A 16,000-nucleotide genomic window follows, 5' to 3' on the forward strand; every position below is an offset into this window, starting at 1 on the left:
TGGTCTGTTAGCATTCCAAATCTCTGCTATCTGTATGTGGCAGTGTGTGACAGCAAGAGAATGAAGGGCAGAGGAATTTATTCCCTCTCACACTGGGTACTTCTAGTGAGAGGTGTAGTCACTCCACAGGTGCTGTCAGTGGGGTGGTGGACCACACTCCTGCTGAGCTCAAATTTGAAGCAGCCTTTTAAGGTGAGCCACTGACCATTGTGGCAGCCAAAGCAGCCAAAGAATTACACCCTTTAGCCAAACACCAGAGCTTGGGAAGGGCACAGAGATATTCAGGAGGTTTTGTTCCCTTCCCTTCTACAATGTCATCTAGCAGGGGCAAATGCAGTGAGGATGAAGCACTGGAGACAGAAAAGGGGCCTGGAATGTGTAGGGAGCTGGCTTTGACATCAGCTGGTTCAAAGAGGAGGACCTGCGCTTTCACCTGTGGAGGTCACAGCGGTCAGACCTGGGCTATACCTGCTTAGCAGAGGGGCACCAGCCCTCCAAGAGCCCTTCACACATAAACACAAGATAATGTACTTACTGATGAATTTACACTATGCATTATCTCATACCATTTAATCTATAAGGCACATGCTTTTGACTCTAAGTCTTCTAAAAATAAAGCCACAATGTGTTATAGGACCTGATTTTTGTTGCTGTGTGTGACATTACAAAGAGTATTCTTTGGCATTACAGTCAAAACAATAAACAAAACACAACGCAGGGGGGTGTACTGATTCAGATCAATGATAAGTATATAACATTCCATGTCTTCTCTTGGATGTTACATGTTTACAAAGGTGTTAGTGGTTTTTTTTTTATTACACCAGACCTCTTTGATTGTCACTTTTTGCTTCAAAGATGATCAAAGACTACTTCCAGCTAATAGACAAACATGACAGACAATAATAAGGAATGTTAGAGCCCAGTGTTTAGAACTGTGACAATGGGTGGGGGATAGCAACACATTGCAACACATTCTTGACTATCTATTTTTTTAAACTTTTGAACAGTCAACAAAAGAAGTGATTGGCAACAAATATTAAATCAAGTAGGAACAAAGAAGACCTTTGAAACCATAATGAATATGCAGCTCTTTTTGAGGGAAGAGACTGCTGAAAGCAATGAGATTTCATGAAATAAGATTCATGGCTTAAGCTGTAATGAAACAATAAATACATATTTCACAAATATGAAAAGACATTTCCAATTTAACATTGTCAGATGTTGGGTCCTATATTACTGCAATCTGCCAATCTGCACCATGGGGTTTAAACAAAAGAGATAAGACTGCAGATCTTCTAATATAACCATATGTGAAAAAATAACCGTGATTTTTTATCTCACCTCTTTGAACACATGACAGATAAAACATATTTCAGAAGTGGGTAACCAAAATCCTACACTCGGGTATGTCATATGTCTGATATTACTTAACCTACCAGGATGGCAAGCTGCTTGTTTATTTGTGTCTTGTTCTGGGAGCATTTCCATAGGACTGAATGCACGTGACATCATCTGATTACAAATAATCATTAATTATTATTAATTTAGCCATTCAGAGCTAAACTGGACAAAGAGGCTTTGCATCTATCAATAGAAAATTTTATACCTTTCTTCTGGGACAACCAAATCTTCAAGAGACTATGGTTGAGACCCAGCTTGCATAAAATGCCTATAAACATAGGCAATCACTACAATTATTTTTATTTTATGGAACATAAAAGATCACATTGGTAAGTGTGTGAAGATGAGTATCACATCTGGAACATCACAGACTTTCCACTTTTTTCCTCCGTAGTCCTTCTTTACTGCATCACCCTCTGTTCTATTCTTGGTTCTTTTCCTCCCATTCTTATCTTCCTTTTAGGTTTCTTTTTTCCTCACTTTGGGTTGATTCCTTCTCTCTGGCTCTTCCTTCTTTCTAAATCCCTTATTCCATTTAATTATTTACCTTCTCTCTCAGTTTTTTTATTCTTTTTCCAAACTTACTTCTTAGAATCATCCGTTATCTGTGCCTGGTTTACTCCCCACTCCCACCCCACACATATGCTTATTATCACACTAGTCTTTAATCTGTCCCTCACTTCCCATCTGTTCATTATCTCCAGGTTGTCCATCTCATCCTGTTACAGACAGAGCATGTTGCTTTTTGCTGCCCACATAAGAAAAAAAGGAATCTTTTAGCTGGTCTGCTTTTCTTCATTCCACTTTCTCACACCACTTCCCACTTCATAGTGAATGGTAATAACAAATTTAAAATATCATTGAAAGAAAACCAGACTCAAAACCCCGAAAAAACCCTCACAGTCCTGGATCTGTGAAAAAAAGACAGGGCCACTTAGCTTTTATATGAGGTATAAATATAGAGGCTTGCTTTTATTGACTCTATTTCATCTTGCTGCTGTTGCAGACATTCTAAAGAATTTGTATGTTTTAATGGTCTTTATTCTCTGTCTTTTAAACATAGACACTCACAGCAGCTGTTGAGAACAGAGGAATCACTAAAAACAGTCTGGAGAGAGCCCATTGGACTGATTAAGGAACTGGGAAACACTCTTGAGTAAAAGAAAAAGAGCACAGGAGCAATATTTTTTATAGGTTTTTTATTTTAGAGGAGGTTTTGGGTTTTAGACCCTGCTAAGTAATTTCAACATCTGTGGAGTATCCAGTATGCTTTGGGATCACTTCCTAGACTGTGACTGAATAGAAATGACTCTTAGTCATATCAGAATTTCCTACCTAAGCAAGATTATGGCAAAAATGACAAGAAGAAACATCTCTTTCATTTTGGTGAGGTTTTTGCCTCTGGACAGAAATTATAGCATAAGAATTTGAGACTAGAGATCCAGGCACATTTGGAACTGCCAAACTGTTTATACAAATCAGTGAAACAACTTGAAACAATAATTATTTAAATAATTTTAAACCTGTAATTTAAAATCAAGTTTGGAAAAGGAAGATTCCTAGTTTTCTGCTGTTTGGGGAGCAAGAGGCTACCAAAACATTTTCTGTAGAAGCTGAGTTAGAGATATAGTTGCTAAAAGTTTTCATGTAAAGGTAGATTAGGATATTGCTTCTTGCAGTACCATTCTACTGTAGATTTTTGATTTAAAGTTTTGAATATTTCCTTGACTAGAATGTTTTGGTTTACAAGGAAAGCACAAAACACAGGGAAGCTAGTGTGCTGGGTTGGGGAGGAGAAAATGTGTGGCTCTGCTAGCAAGTAGTTTCTGGAATATCTACTGTCTGAACAAACTAAAGCACATGAAACATTTTAATAAAGGCTTGACCTCCAAATTCATGGTTGAATTTTCATCTTCACTGAGAATGAAGTTACAGTGTTAGGTATCTATATCAGATGTTATCTGTATCAGATGTTGGATTCTTTATGTTTTTATGTGATATTATTTTGAAACCTATCGATAAAAGCACTTGGAAATCTACACCTGTACAGCCACAAAACAATATGAAGAAAAAGGTATTAGTTTAAAAAACCCATAGTTTGTTGTTCTTTTGACATATAAGACCCTTATTTCTTTTGAAATAGTTTTCATTTCTGGTGAGACAAAAATTAAACTTTAATACTTTAATAATTTTCTGACAGAATAAAGTAGAATTTTATTCCATAACTTTCCACTGAGAAATATTTTGTTAGTAATTGAATTTTCCAATTTTTGTCCTTTTTCATTCAGTAAAAATTGCCCTTTATGTAACCACTGCCCTAGAAAATTAGCATTTTAAATAAAATAAATTAGCATTTATTTTTCTCCTTTTTTTTTCAGCAGACTTCATTTCAGGATGATCAACTGGACGATATTTTATGCTTGGTATCTACTTTCAAAAAAGTTTGTTAAAAAATTGATCTGTATGCTGCATGTTGACAGATACTGACCTGAAGAATTATCTCTGGAGTGTGTAGGTTTGCAGTGTGCAGGATGCGTCAGGCAGTGATGCAGGTAATTGGCACCTGATATGACAACAGGATGGTACTGTAACCACAATGTCTAAACTCAATTGAATGTATATGAGCCTTGAGATCCTGGGACAAAAATGAAATGAACTAACCCTTACTGTCACTGCAGTAAGGAACTAGCAGGGAGATAATAAAAAAACTCCATAAATGTTGGAAGCTCCTGAAAGCTAGTGAACCAGTTTCCTTTACCTGAAGTGACAGTGTCTGCCAAGAGATCCAACGACCTACATCTTTCTCTTTAGAGCAATTAGTCAATCAGTACCTCCACAGACCTGTGAAAAAGTATGTCCTACTTCACATAGCTGGGCAAGGATTACTTTAAGTGATGAGGTTACTACAGTGAAGCCTGGCAAAGACTTTTACAATTGGCTTGTATGCCATTAGAGTCACTAGCAGCATGCTAAGAAATGTCAACAGTAATTAAACCCAATAATTTTCAAATATATGCCATGCTTTGGTAGTGGTGAGGAATGCTTTTCACAGCAAGAATTCTCAGCCCTGTGAACATAGAATTTTTTTAAGATTTTTTTTTTCTTTTTACGGGAAGAAGATTTTTTCCTTTTTCTTTTGGCAACACCATTTTGCAAGATGTTTATTCATTAGAGGATTGTATCAAAAATCACAGAACTACAGGTTTCTTCTCTAAACTTGTCACAGTTCTTACTGGCTTGTGTTTAAGGATTGTCCCTGCATATAATTCTGAGTCCATTTCATGGAATCTATTTTAAAAATTTGTGAAACACTTTGGCAAAACATCTAAAAATTTACTGAAAAGTGACATTTCAAAATACTGAAATGAAATTGTGTTCAGGTTTTGGCAAGTACTTTAGGAAAAATAAAAACCACAAGTTTGCAAATGGTTAACAACTTGCTTCTAAAATAAAAGATTTAAATGTTGCAGAATAATTTCACAGGTTCCATTTTCAAAGAAAAGAAGAAGACAATGGCTCTCCATACCCAGTTAATTTAACTCTTTGTACTGCATTGATGTAATTTATACATGACTGTCTTGACCCAGGTAAGCTTATTAGCAACAGAGGTGTGAGGTGCTTCAGGACAAAGGCATCTCACTGTGTGAGGTTTGTAACTGGACCAAAGTCAGGGACTTGGACTTTTCATTTGCTAGAAAGGTCTCTTTGGCCACTCTCATATGTAATAAGTATTTGGTTGATGTAATAAAAATGTAACAGAGAAAACTGAAAACATCCTCATCCAGGATACCCATCTGGAGACAGTAGAACTGCAAGTATTTTTTTCATAATAGGGTCAAAGTCCATTTTTGAGAGTCTGAGAGGTATGGTGAGGGCAAAAATTTGTTATTGTGTGCAAGATGGATATGTTCCTATGTGTGCCAGGGCAGCCCTGGCCGGCCTTACTCAAGGGATAAGTGTAGTGCTGAATGCTGTCTTGGCACAGTTTTTCTACTCAGGATAGGCACTGTAGTTATGTGCTTCTGACAGTAAGGTAAAAAACAAAAAAGTGAAGACTTTTATGCTAGCTTGCTCACATATTTATTCAGTTGAAACCTATTGTTTTCAAAGTTACGTTAAGACTGAGTATAATGTTGAAGGCTGAATCTTGCTCCTGCTGGAGGCAAAGGCCAAACATTTGTTTAACTTGGCTAGAGCCAGTATTTTGTTGTTATGAAATGTCAGCTGTCCCCCACAGACAACAGGTAGCTTCTAATGTGATAAAGCACTTCTCTCACCTTCTGGTAAAATAGTTTGGAAATTTTAAAATCAGTTAATGAGAGGTTTCTGTTGAAAAAAGTCCTCTCAGGTCCAACTTGTTTCATCATTGGACAATATTTAGCTTTACTGTAAACTTCTTACAGTCATCTCAAATAAATAAAATGACTTGGAACTACCCTTTTAGAAAAGTGGATTGAAGACATAATGACAACAGGAGGATACAATAATGACATTTAAGCAAAGTGATATAATAATAAAATTTTTGAATGCCCTCATGCCAGAATTGACTACTTAGAAAGTAAAGTGGTTCACATTAGACACAAAATGCTGAAGAAATAATTAAGAAAATATCTTATGAAAAATTTTATCCCTTTTTGTTCACTTAATGACCATCAAAATTAATTCTATGTTGCAATTTTTAAATTACTTTAACTCATTAGAAATTTTAAGAGAACCGATGCAAGCTTCACATTACCTTAGTATCTATTGCTGTTTTAACTGATAGATATTTTGATTTTATTACTTATTGGTATTTGTACAAAACTTGTGAAGACCATTTTTAAAGTCTTCATTGCTTTTATATATAAAAGGATGATATAATTATGCATTTAATTCTACGAGGTTCATGCAAGTGTTTCTGGTATGAATGAATCAATATCTTGAGAGAGATAACATCTTGGTCCTCTCAGGGTTAAGAGATGTATTTCCTGCCTGAATATAGCATCCTCACAACCAGCAACAGTACATTTCATAAACTTTGAACTCACTGTAAGAAGCTTTCAGGATCATTATTCTTCCAGTAAAAAAAAGTTATTAGTAAATTCATTATTGTCTTTAGCTCAATAGAAACCTGTAAAAGAAGTCTGCATTTTTCAATGCCTGTACCCAAATTTGAATCAAGAGACAGCTTTCAACATGCACCTACTATGATCTTTTCCTGTTGTAGTGGTTCCAGCAGATCATCAGTGAAATATTTACCTGACTAGTGTGGCTCTCCCTGTGTCTTTGAATCGATGAGCCTGCTGTAGTGCTGGCTGACAGTCTTGAATATTCATTTTCCTCTGGTAATCCTAAAGCAGAAGAATACTAATTTATAATCTGAGATTTATCCACTGGTTGATTTCAAAATAAGATTCAAAAGACCTTGATATGTTTTACTAAAAAAGAAACAAAACCCCCCAAATTACACATTTGCCTGAATATTTACTATTTCCATGCTTACTGAAACAGAACAATTCTTTCTAACCAAGTGGGGGTAGCATAGATAGGTTGAAAGAAGGAGCAATCGTAACTAAAGAGCCTGCAAATAACACTTTACCTATACACTGGCCAGGGATTCCTCCTGCAATGCAGAAATCCCTGGCTCTTCTTCCCCTGACTCATTTTCATGGCAGAAGCAATACAAAGGGAACAAACACCACGCCTGCAGCATTCTGCTCTCAATTTAGTATCTCTGTTTCACACAGGAAGTCAGTATTAGGTCCAGGATTCAAAACTTCATCTCCTCAGTACAGAGCACGTTTTTTGTAAGTCTTATAATTATTGTGCACTCTCGATGTGGGAATTAGCTGTCCAAAATTAAGCTGTGTAAAACCAGTCATCCGGTGTAAAACAGCCAGGTAGTCTCCAGTAATCAAGAGAAACAAACACATCTGCAAAGTGATTCTATAGTGAGGCTCATTGCTGGTGCTTCCCAGTCACTTCTGCAGCAGTGGGAATACCATTCATATAGCACTGCAGATGATCTGAAAGGTGGGATGAGGGGAAGCAAAGGCACAAGCAGAAACACAGAGTCCACGATAGGTGTTATTAAGCACCTCACAAACCAGAATCACAGACACCATGGTAGGTCTGTGTATTGGGTCTAGCAGAGCTGGAGATCATTTTTCCCATAGCAGCCCTCATAGTGCTGTGCTTGTGGTGGGTTGACCCTGTGTGGATGCCGGGTGCCCACCCAAGAGGCTCCATCACTCCCCTCCTCAGCTGGACAGAGGGGAGAAAATATAAGGAAAGGCTTGTGGGTTGAGATAAGGACAGGAGAGACCAGTTACTGTCATGAGAAAAACAGACTCAGCTTGGGGAAATGAACTGAATTTATTTATTACCAATCAAAATCAGAGTAGGCAAATGATAATTAAAACAAAGCTTACAACCCCTTAAAATCCCTCTATCCTCCTTTTAGTTTCCCCCTTATAACAGTGCCTTCCCACAACTTTGTAACTGGGGACAACAGGTTTTTAATTTTCTTTGTTCTTCTGAATATCATAAGATCATAAATATGGATTTTTTTCTTCATCATCTGGGCCTCCTCTGAACACATAGACAATGAGGAAGGTGAATCTCTTGTTTCCAGCTCAGGAGCCAGATCAAATCTGTGAGTCCAGCATTTCAGTTCTTTTCTGTTTGCTGCAGAGGGAATCTGACCCTGTTGTCTCAGTAATTGGAACTATGTGTTATTTTGAGGTGGGATTATCACTTTTTGAAGCTGAGCAATGATATATTAGGTATGTACAGGGGCAAGGTGTGACATCCAAGGCCTCTAGTGTACTGTTAGTCTTATAAATTATATGTAAGTTACCATTATTGCTTTCTCACCTACATTAAATTCTCTGTGCTCCAACTAAAAATTCTCCCTTCGCAAGATCACATGTTTTTGGTCAAATTAAATGCTTGAAATAAATTTCCCTCTAAAAAATCCCATTTTTTGTGAACACAAACCAACACCATTTTTTCAAATAATTTCCTGAACTAATAATTTATTTACATGGATTCAGTTTGGATGCATCTCAAACAAAATAATAAAAAATTATCCAAATTTTAATGCAAAGTACCTTCTAAAAGTAGGTGCTATTCTTTTAATTCAAATAAAAGCTAGAATGTAAAATATTTGCATAATTCCAGACCACCAGAAATGAATAAAAATACTTTCCTAGGCCCAGCAGCAAGTTCTGAAAAATATATTGATTTTGCACTATGTTAATACATTTTAGGATAGACTGTCCAGGACAGCCTTGAGCTAAGAATCAGGTTATCAATGATTTTCTGTTTATTTCTGTAGAAAGCACTTTGATAAGAGGTCTTATCAAATAAGTAAAGTTTCCAGGTACAGCAGCAGCACGTTGTCACAGACATGGCAAGCAGAGGCTTGGTAGAGTTTGGAAAGAGAAATGGAGTAGGTGATTACATACTAAGAGCTTTCCTTTACGTACACCTAAGTAAATATTAGGATACCACAGCTTTGCATTGAGTAGGACCTTGTTTAATTCAGTCCAAGGTTGGAAGAATCAGTTTAGCTGGGCTAGGGGCAAAATTCAAGAACCTAAGTTAATCAGGTGTTCAGTCTGGAGCACAAACTACACCATCTGGATTGGGCTTTCCTGCAACTATTCTCAAGTTATCAAAAGTAAGTTGAATTCAGCTTTTTTTTTGGCAAAATTAGGTTTGCTATACATAATCGCTGCAATTGTATGTGGTACTGTTTTGGGTGATGTAGGATCACAACTTTCCCCACTGCAGTGTAAAAGGTTATTTCAGGCTTTCTGATTACTCTGTGTCTTTGGCAAAAAGCTCTTTCTTTCAGACTAAGAACTCTGGTAAGTGTGGAAGATTTGTGGTGGAGAAGTCACAGTTTGATAGCACAGAGCTGTAGAAAGGTGCTGCTCCTCCTATTAAAAATAAATTTAAAAAGAAGAGCAATACATTATATGCATTAAAAAAAATGAAAAAGCGACTTCTATTAAAAATCTGAACTCAAAGGAGTATTATTTCCTTAGGATTAATGCTTTTAGAACCTTGAAAGACATTCTGTCACTGCTCTTGTACTATTTATTATTGCAATGATAAACAATTTTTCATTCACTAGTAGGACACCTATAGCAAAGGGAGATCCTGATTTTCTATTTTCCGTCCCATTTGTATCAATTATAGGATCAGAATCTCAAATCTAAGTCCTCCATGCCTTAGGCTGCTTATAGACTTAGAGCTGAAGTAATTACAAATTCCTTGACAGAGGCTGTTTTATTTTCTTCACATTCAGCTTTTATTGGAGAGGGCTTATCAGTTCACACATACAAAGTTAAGCCAGTTCCAGAAACAGATATTTCACAACTCAGAAGATTCCAACCTGGCTATATCTTACAAAGCTCATTCAAGGAAACACTTCAGCAATTTTATGTTAGAAGAGCTTTGGGATTAAAAACTGCTTACCATTTGATACTGAATTTCCATTTTCAGCAGTCACAGAACTGGACAGTGGATTAGATGACTGAGTTCCATGGTTATTTGCATTTTTATCCTGCGTTTCTGATCCAGAATCTGATATATTTGGATCTTCCCTGCTCCTCAAATTCAGATTAGTTTCAGCACCTGACAGAAACAGAGAAAATGATTGTCAGTTTCCTATTAACTAGTGGCTTTCACATGTAAGTAGATGAAAACTAACACAGAGAGACCACATTACTTTATTAAATTAAAAATGTGGAAGGTTTAAATCAGTGATTTTTGCAGATTTTTTTCTTTTTTTTTTTTTTTTGCTACTGTTCCACTTGTAGCTTTTTAAAGTTTTGGGAAGTGAAAGGCATTAAGAAATTTCATTTGGATTGTTTCTTTCCACACAAATATCAGTAGCTACAACTCATTAAGTGTTTGTATTGCCTCTATTTTAGATTTATTTCACATGAGTTTACATACCACTGTCATCACTGAAATGCCTTTCATCATTGCACTAAGTGATACTACCAAGAGATATAATGTGATCTCATCTTTTTCTTTTACCACCTCTCCCACAAGAAACAAAATGGCTTTTGAGATTAAACCATAGTAGCAATATTCCTCCCAGCAGATCCTCCCTGCGGCCATTGTTTACTCAGCCTCGGGGCTCTCCAGCCATCAGCTGTCATTTTCTATAAAGTGCCAGGTTTTCATGTCGGAGCCTTTTAGTTAAATTTCTTCAAGACATCAAGAGGAGGCCTGATCCTGTAGGAGTTCCAAAGCTCTGTACAGTGCACATGCATTTGTTCAAAGAGAAGGGCAAAACAAAGCCTTTGTCTTCTTTCCCCTCTGACTGATTGCACATCCATGCAAAGCAGAACAGCTCACAGCAAAGTGCCTGGAGCTGGCTCTGAGCTTGCCCGGCTTTGTCAGCCCAGTGCTCCACAAGAAACAGGGCTCAGTCATCAGCTGTGCCCAAGTGGTGCTCCCCACTGGAGTTCAGCGGCCAGGGACACACTCAGAGCTGGAAGACAAGATGGATGGGGATACTAGGAGGGCCCACACAGCAGTACCTGTATCCCTGTCTATCCCGACTCCACTCCTGTGTGACAGGGCTGATGAAATGCTGCACTGGCAAGGTTATGCATTTTTTTAAAGGATTTCTCTCCCTTTTCTGTGGGTTGTTTTTTTTTTTTTGCTTGTTTGTTTTGCATTTTTGGGTTTTTTTGTGTGTGTTGAACATATATACATATTCTTTCCTTGCCATAGTCAGGTTTGGTTCATGGAAGACAAACCTGAATTCAGTGCTTTCTCCATTTCAGTCTTCCTAACTCTTTCTGCCCCCTCTGAGGCCTGGCCTTAGCTACGGGGCTGATGTATTATGGCTGACCCTGGTGCAGAGGTCCTCTTGTAACACTCTAAAATGAAAATTTTCCTTCTATGACAGCTCTGAAAGAGTTATGCCTTGATTTTGGTTGTCATAATGACAGCAAGAACCAATGGAAGTCAAAAGACTAGCTATTAAAACCAACATTACAGCATTCACCCATACTTCCAATAACATCCTTAGCTCTCCCAAAGATATGATATATATTCTTATAAATCTCAAGCACATGGAAATTTTTCAAGGGGAAGGAAAAGCATTTTTTTTCACCAGGTAATAATACTTAACCTGAAGGTTTTCCAGTCTAATGTTGACTGTGCTGTCAATTTTTCATTTTTTGCCTGAACTAAAAAAAAATCCACCTGATTTAAAAAGCACTAACATTAGAACTTAATTAACGAAATGAAAACTATAAATCCATTCTGGTTACCTCAAAATATTTCATTTAATTGAAAAGGTCTTTCCTATTTTTGTTTAGCTTTCAGTTATCTAACTCTGAATTGTTCTTAATATTTCCTTGTCTAAAAAAATCTGTCTTGAAAAGTCAAAAAGTTCCTTTTCAAACTGTCAGATAAAATATTTCCATGTTTGCTTGGTTTTTGTCCCTCCCTCCCTTGCCCTCATTTCCTGATCATTATTTTTTGCCAGATCTGATTGGATTGTTTCAGTGACACTGTTTCATAAAACGGATCTTTAGGCAAATTTTTTATGCACTGAAAAAATTAGGCTAGCTCTACCCACAGTAACTGACTTGGGAGAGTCTGAGATGGAAAGTCTGAGACGGAAAATGCATACAGTACAATTATAAGAGCATGCCTGATTTAGCTTTTGTACGAGCAAGTTGACTGCAAAATGCATCTTTGCAGCTCATTTTAAATTTGTCTGAAAAGGAAATGTCACTTTTAGATGTTCATAGTCAGTGCACTATAGATCGTAATCCACCTACATAATTATTGTGCCACCTTTTACATAAAGCTTCTTGGGGAAGTGGCTGGGATCCTTATTTTTCTTGATATTCGAAAGATTTATTGATTTGCCTGACATGTATAATTCATTTGAGAATGAGCAAGTAGAAAGAGTTTTTCTTGCATTGCTGTTTGCAGAAGCCTTTTGTTTCATAGGTACATTGATATCTTTTCAGGGCATTCATGAAGGGCTCTTGAAAAAAAATTACATTTTCTTCTTTATATCTGTAGAATTAAATACTACAAAGAATTGTGGATAGCTAGAATATCATACTAAATTGGCAGAAATAAGTAGTGGAATATATGCAGCATATCTTTGGGGACAACAATCTAGACAGAAATTTGTTATCCCATTTGCTGTATTCAATCATTGTAAGAAATGCACACCTTTAGTTTCTGAACAGAAAACTACATAGAAAAAATGTATTTCATAGTGCCTTATTTAGCTGCTCTTGGGGGTGGGAAAGAACCCTATATTTTATTTCAAAATAATCTGGATTATATAAAGGTACTTGAACTAATTTCCTATATATAGGCCTCTTCATCTCCTCATTGGAGCAGATTCATGTGTCTGTAGAACAAATTTAACTGTGTACATCAGCAAACTTCAAGCAGACATCAGGAGAGTGCCCCTGAAACTGGCTCTGCCCCACACTGGACAAGCTCCCCCTGCCCCAGCCTCTGCTCACAGGACCACACTCCTGAGCATGTAGTGTGTCCAGTTCTGGACTCCTCAATACAAGATAGACAAGCTACTGGAGAGGGTACAGCAGAGGGTCACAAAGATGATGAGGAGTTTGAAGCATCTCTTATGAGGAGAGACTGTGGGAGCCAGGCCTGTTTGGTCAAGGGCAGAGAGAACGGAGAGGGCATCTCATCAATACATAGAAATATCTCAAAAGTGGGTTGTCAAGAGGATGGTGCCAGGCTCTTTTTAGTGGCGCTCAGCAACAGGAAATGGAGCAGTGGCCATAAACTAAAACACAAGAAATTTCACCTTCCACCTTCTGAAGAAGAACTTCTTTATGTTGAGGATGGCAGAGCACTGACCAGGCTGCCCAGGGGGCTCGTGGAGTCTCCCTCTCTGGAGACGTTCAAAACCCACCAGGACACATTCTTGTGTAACCTGTTGTAGGTGACCCTGCTTTGGCAGGGGGTTGGACTGGGTGATCTCCAGTGGTCAATTCCAACCCTAAAAATTCTGTGATTCTGTGTTTGCTGGAGTAAACTCACTCCAGGTTATCAGCGTCTCTCTGCACTGGGAGGCACAAACTGGCCACAGTACCCATGTATGGTCTAACGATGAGTGCTGGGTGGAGGAATGGCTTACACAGCCCTGGATGCTGCTGGCTGTCTCTGCTGCTAAGGCTCACTGCCAGCTCCGGTCCAGCTCCCAGGGCCCCCAGCACCCTCTTCCACAGGCTGCTCCCCAGACAGCCTGATCCCCATATCATGGTAGGAGGTAATACCTTTCAAGGTGCAGCACTTTGCATTTGCTTTTCATTAAATATGAAAGTTGACTTTATCTTCTGTGCAGGGGTATCCCTTTCTGTCGTGCTTCCGTACTATTCAAAATATCCCTGACCATAGCAAAGGTGTCTCCTGACATTTTATCATAATATTTCTATTCAAAATTCCTACTGATTCTTATTTGTCAAGTATTGGTCTGAAATGCACTTTCCCCTCACGTTTTCTTAGTCACCTAACATAGACTTTTGGACTTTTCTCTGCGATAGTATCAACTTGCTCCTGCTGCCATCAAACCTTGCAGATAAAAATATGCAGTGTTCTCTCATCCCTTATCAACATCCTGAAACTATCAGAAATACTTTAGGAGACAGGAAAAAACCCCTTATGATTCCTATGTTTGAACATCTTCACCAACATAGATGAATCCTATCTTTTTGTTCAGACTTGTGCTCTGCTGTTCTCACTAGGTGGATGGATTATTTACCAGGTTTCAATATTATTTTTTTAAAGTAACAACATCTTTAACAGTTTTCAGCTGGTAATAAATGTTATTTGAAGAGTCATCCATGCCTACTTGCAAGAGACTAGCTATAAAGAGGTATCAGCTGTAGGAGCATGGTGGAAGTTCGTGATTTTGAGAGGAATACAAGCTTTAAGTGAAAACCTAGAGTCTGCAAAAGTGAACAGTATTTGGATTACTATTTCAGTAAACTGACTTTGCCCAAAAGATATCTCTGACTCAGTAAGGTCCTACTCTGACTAATCTTGCAGTTAATGAGGATGTATGGACTAGAAAGATGTATGGATGTTTGGATTGAAGGCATCATTTGTCCCTCAGCTCTAGCACAGTTACTAGCTGGGAGCAATCACATGTACAGTGCTTTTAATCAGAAGATGACAAATCAAAGTGTAACAGTTATTTCCTTACAAGCAAGCTCCATATTCCAACAAATCCACAATTAATTACATCAGCATTACTTGCAAAGTGCAAGAGGAGCAGTATGGTAAAGAGGCAGCTTATGAAATCCACAGTTGCTGGTTATTAGTGCTCTTGGAAGAGACTGAGTTTAAAACTCAAGATAAAGTCATAAGGCACAGGATGGACAGAATTGCACTTATTTTGTAAAAAACATTCAGCCATACTCAGAAAGTGATGGAAAATAATGTATTTGCTTCTGCTCCCCCCCATTTTTAAGCCACTATCTCACTTTTAAAAGAAACCAATACACTGAAAGTCTACATGCTAGAACTTTTTTGCCAAAAGAATGACTTAAACTCTTCTAATTGAGCTATGACTTCCAAATATCCTATTATAAAACTCTTTGTTTTCCTCAAACATAAAATGTATGATCCTAAGCATCGTAGTTATTTCATAAGTAGTATTTAGGCTGAACTAATGCTTTATCACCAAATTAGAAAATGAGCCAGTATTATCTCTATTCATATGACAGATTAAAATACAAAACTGAAACATTTTGAGAGACTATTTTTTCTAAGGAAATCATATACTTAGCCTATTTTATAAAGTCTAAAGACAAAATATAAATCAATGACTAATATCAGCATTTAGGTGGAATCATCACAGATTTTTTGTGCAGCAAGATATGTAAAAATAGTATATTATTACAGGCCCAGCAGTAACTGACCTGATAGGGTTGTATTTTACTTTTCTGTCAAATCCCTTGTTTTGCTCTCCTTTCTTTAATTGTAGGTATAGCCAAAATGTATATGGATACATATGTCCCTGTATATTCTTTTTCATATACTTCTCCTTTTAACATTTAGTGCTCATTTACAGTCTAACTGGAAACTCATTAATAACAACAGAAGGCTCCACTGCTTTCAGCAGGTTTTGGATCCCATTCATGCTTACCTTGGATGCTTTGTGCAGCACTGCCAAAGCACCAAGGGACTCATAAAACAGGGTAAGTATAGAGGGCCTCTTGCTTTGTCTATCCTGGTTATTCAAATGTGATCACAACTGTTCTCTGGCCCTGAGGCAAATGGTAAGAGACTCATATCAGTACTACTACACTTTCCTTGCCCTCCATAGCAGAGAGGTTACATCCAAATCATCTACTGGGAATAGCCCCTGGGCTGTGTCTTTTCCTGAACCATGCTCAGATCTGTCTGGAAGGAAGCCAGCCTGCCAGGTCCCAAACAACGCTGGGGATTGCTCTGCACTTCGACGGTGCACAGGAGTGAGCTGCCATTCCAAGGACATTCCCTGGCACTGGCTCATGTAGTAAAACAGACACAGCCCTTCACTTTAACAGCACTAGTTACCACAATCAAAAATCAGTGGTCAATA

At 37.8% G+C, this 16,000-nt stretch overlaps 1 protein-coding gene and 1 long non-coding RNA gene across 9 annotated transcripts in view; one reads left to right on the forward strand and one right to left on the reverse strand.

Annotated features, from left to right (window-relative positions):
• The window catches only part of MYO16 (myosin XVI), a 370,010-nt gene that overhangs the window by 9,282 nt on the left and 344,728 nt on the right, over nucleotides 1-16,000 (reverse strand). For all 8 annotated transcript variants that reach the window (XM_048328397.1, XM_048328433.1, XM_048328379.1 and 5 more), the window contains exons 33-34: nucleotides 9,868-10,026; nucleotides 6,640-6,731 (exon numbers count right to left, since the gene is read on the reverse strand). In XM_048328397.1, the coding sequence (XP_048184354.1) occupies nucleotides 6,640-6,731; nucleotides 9,868-10,026 (251 nt within the window). The remainder of the gene's footprint in view (nucleotides 1-6,639; nucleotides 6,732-9,867; nucleotides 10,027-16,000) is intronic.
• LOC125338087 overlaps nucleotides 1-16,000 on the forward strand; it is an 86,964-nt gene that overhangs the window by 4,228 nt on the left and 66,736 nt on the right. The window lies entirely within an intron of this gene.

The sequence above is a fragment of the Corvus hawaiiensis genome, chromosome 2, assembly GCF_020740725.1.
Source record: "Corvus hawaiiensis isolate bCorHaw1 chromosome 2, bCorHaw1.pri.cur, whole genome shotgun sequence".
NCBI lineage: Eukaryota > Metazoa > Chordata > Aves > Passeriformes > Corvidae > Corvus > Corvus hawaiiensis.